General features: G+C 46.5%; 1 protein-coding gene across 1 annotated transcript in view; it reads right to left on the reverse strand.

Annotated features, from left to right (window-relative positions):
- Nucleotides 1–2,558, reverse strand: part of LOC112078464 (adhesion G protein-coupled receptor E5) — a 6,282-nt gene extending 3,724 nt beyond the window's left edge. Inside the window, exons 1-2 of the mRNA XM_070442060.1 lie at nucleotides 2,536–2,558; nucleotides 2,065–2,223 (exon numbers count right to left, since the gene is read on the reverse strand). Coding sequence (XP_070298161.1) covers nucleotides 2,065–2,223; nucleotides 2,536–2,558 — 182 coding nt within the window. The remainder of the gene's footprint in view (nucleotides 1–2,064; nucleotides 2,224–2,535) is intronic.
- Between the last annotated feature and the right edge of the window lie 1,225 nt (nucleotides 2,559–3,783).

Here is a 3,783-nt window from a genome sequence, read left to right on the forward strand (position 1 = left end):
TCCTCGCCCATTGAATATTCACACCTACTCCCCATCATTATACACCCCTCCTCCCCATTGATATTCACACCACCCCCATCATTACACCCCTCCTCCCATTGATATTCACACCTACTCCCCATCATTATACACCCCTCCTCCCCATTGATATTCACCATCTACTCCCGCATCATTATTACACCCCTCCTCCCCATGATATTCAACCCACCATACTCTCCCATCCATTATACACCCCTCCTCCCCATTGATATTCACACCTACTCCCCAATCATTATACACCCCTCCTCCCCATTGATATTCACACCTACTCCCATCATTATACACCCCTCCCTCCCCATTGATATTCACACCTACTCCCCCATCATCTTAACACCCCTCCTCCCATTCGATATTCACACCACCTCCCCATCATTATACACCCCTCCTCCCCATTGATATTCACACCTACTCCCCATCATTATACACCCCTCTCCCCATGATATTCACACCTACTCCCCATCGTTATACACCCCTCCTCCCCATTGATATTCACACCTACTCCCACTCATTATACACCCCTCCTCCCCATTGATATTCACACCTACCTCCCCACATTATACACCCCTCCTCCCCTTGATATTCAACACCTACTCCCATCATTATACACCCCTCCTCCCCATTGATATTCACACCTACTCCCCATCATTATACACCCCTCTCCCCATTGATATTCACACCTACTCCCCATCTTATACACCCCTCCTCCCCATTGATATTCACACCTACTCCCCATCTTATACACCCCTCCTCCCCATTATATTCACACCTACTCCCCATCATATACACCCCTCCTCCCCATTGATATTCACACCCTACTCCCCATCATTATACACCCCTCCTCCCCATTGATATTCACACCTACTCCCATCATTATACACCCCTCCTCCCCATTGATATTCACACCTACTCCCCATCATTATACACCCCTCCTCCCCATTGATATTCACACCTACTCCCCATCATTATACACCCCTCCTCCCCATTGATATTCACACCTACTCCCCATCATTATACACCCCTCCTCCCCATTGATATTCACACCTACTCCCCATCATTATACACCCCTCCTCCCCATTGATATTCACACCTACTCCCCATCATTATACACCCCTCCTCCCCATTGATATTCACACCTACTCCCCACTTCATTTATACACCCCTCCTCCCCATTGATATTCACACCTACTCCCATCATAATAATACCTACTCCCCATCGTTATTTACATCTGCTCCCCATCGTTACTTACGCACCTCCTCCCCATCGTTATGCACACCTACTCCCCATATTAATAACACCTGCTCCCCATCTTTATGCACAATCTGCTCCCCATCAATATTAGCGCCTGCTCCCTGTCGTTATGCCACACCTCCTCCCCATTGTTATGTACTTCTGCTCCCATCGTTATGCACACCTCATCCCTTCATTATGCCACACGTGCTCCCCATCGTTACGCACACCTGTTCCCCATCGTTATGCCCACTTGCTACCCATCAATATGCACACCTGACTTCAACATTACCTTGATTTCTTCCCCTTATTTAGCCCTCAGTAGCCTGCCTTCAGGCAGTATTGTTTCGTTTACGTTCAGTACGCTGCTCCTGTTGTGTTTATCTGCTTGTTTCTCATTATTAAACTCTCCTTCTGCACCTGCTTCCTGACTCCAGTGTATAGTTACACACTCTCTCTCTCTCGCGCTCCGTCATTATTTAAACTCTCCGCTGCACCTGCTTCCTGACTCCTAGTGTATAGGTTACACACTCTCTCTCTCTCCCTCCATTATTAAACTCTCCTTCTGCACCTGCTTCCTGACTCCTAGTGTATAGGTTACACACCCTCTCTCTCTCCCTCATCCCTCCATTATTAAACTCTCCTTTTACACCTGCTTCCTGACTCCTAGTGTATAGGTTACACTCTCTCTCTCTCTCTCTCCATCCCTCTTTCTATCGCTCAGTTTCACGCTCACATTCCCTTCATATATCTCTCTCTCTCTCTCTCTCTCTCCCCATCTCTCTCTCTCTCCTTACTTGATCTTGCGTAGGTTGGAGAGGTCAGGGTTGAGACTAGAGAACTTCTGGGCCAGCCTCCAGACAGTGATGATGAAGAAGAAAACGTTGAGGATGATGATGGTGCACACTGGGCCGAAGAAACTCCAGATGAATCCTCTCTCCAGAGACAACCAACAGCTGACAGAGACACACAGAGAGCATAAACATTAGATTGGGGGTCTTAATCTGTAGATCTATGACTATTTTACGTTGACCAGCCTCCTCCCAGAACGACAACCAGCAAGCGCCGACAAACAGATCGAGGATAACCCTAGAATAAGGTTTGATTATAGTTAGAATTAGGTTATCTGGTGTTTACTTTAATGTTATATTTATGGAGATAAAACCTCTCTCCCGCAAATCAACCAGCCAAGCTGACAACACACACTGATGTCTTAAAGGGACAGTTCACCCAAATTACAAAAATGATATATTGGTTGTCGCTTACACTGAAAGAAGTCTATGGACAACATGATGGGCAAAAAAATGCTAACATGTGTCTTAAATTGGGATTTATGCCACAAACGCTGAAGCATTAGCATGTGGAAAACGCAGTGGCCAAGAAACTAAAACCAAACGCGATACTGCTATACCTTGACCAGGGACCGCTTACAGGGTAAAGAACACAAATATCTACATATATCTGTACTTTGGGTGAAGTATCCCTTATCCCTTGTTTCGCCTCACGCACACACCACACACACACCCACACCACACAACGTTAGAGACTCAGCACACACTGTACTCACTGTTTGTGGTACCGTATCCATCTGGGTAGGTGATAGCAGAGATGATGACTATAGCCAGTGCAGTCCATATCCCACAGCATACAGTACAGAGGTCTACAGTAAGAAGAAGAATCACAGAGGTTCATAAAATACAGGTACAGAGGTACAGTAAGAAGAAGAATCACAAGCTCATAAAATACAGGTACAGAGGTTACAGTACAGAAGTGAAGAATCACAGAGGTTCAATTAAAATACAGTACAGAGGTCTTAATAAGAAGAAAGAATCAAGACGGTTCATAAAATACAGGCTACAGAGGTTTACGAAATATTAATAATAATAATAACAATAATAACAGTATTATTATGTAATAATAACAGCAATAATAATAATATTTTATTTATTGTATATCATATCACATAGACAGAAGCAGCTCAAGCTCTTCATAAAATAGCAAAATAAAAATGAAACAAAGTAACCATAACCTGATGGTAGTGTTGAAGACCAGGACCACCATGAGTAGAGCTGAACCCCCTCTAAACAACATCCAACTGAAGATCCTAGGAAGAACAGGTGGAGGAGACCTGCCTACAACCCCTACATCCTCCCTGAGAGAGGAGAGGGAGAGGAGAGGAGAGGAGAGGAGAGGAAGAGGGAGAAAGGAGAGGAGAGGAGAGGAGAGGAGAGGAGAGGAGAGGAGGAGGAGAGGCAGAGGAGAGGAGAGAGAGAGAGAGAGAGGAGAGGAGAGGAGCAGGAGAGGGAGGAGCAGAGGAGAGAAGAGGCAGGCAGAGGGAGAGCGGCAGGAGAGACGAGGAGAGGAGAGGAGCAGAGGCAGAGGGGGAGGAAGGAGAGGGAGAGAGAGGTAGTCGGGTGAGAGGCAGAAGAAGCACGAGGTGGAGGACGACGGGCGAAGTGGAGAGGAATGTGATGGGAGATGGGGCAGGGAGAGAGCGGGGGACAGGGGGACGGCGA

The sequence above is a fragment of the Salvelinus sp. IW2-2015 genome, unplaced genomic scaffold (assembly GCF_002910315.2).
Source record: "Salvelinus sp. IW2-2015 unplaced genomic scaffold, ASM291031v2 Un_scaffold5718, whole genome shotgun sequence".
Classification (NCBI taxonomy): Eukaryota; Metazoa; Chordata; class Actinopteri; order Salmoniformes; family Salmonidae; genus Salvelinus; species Salvelinus sp. IW2-2015.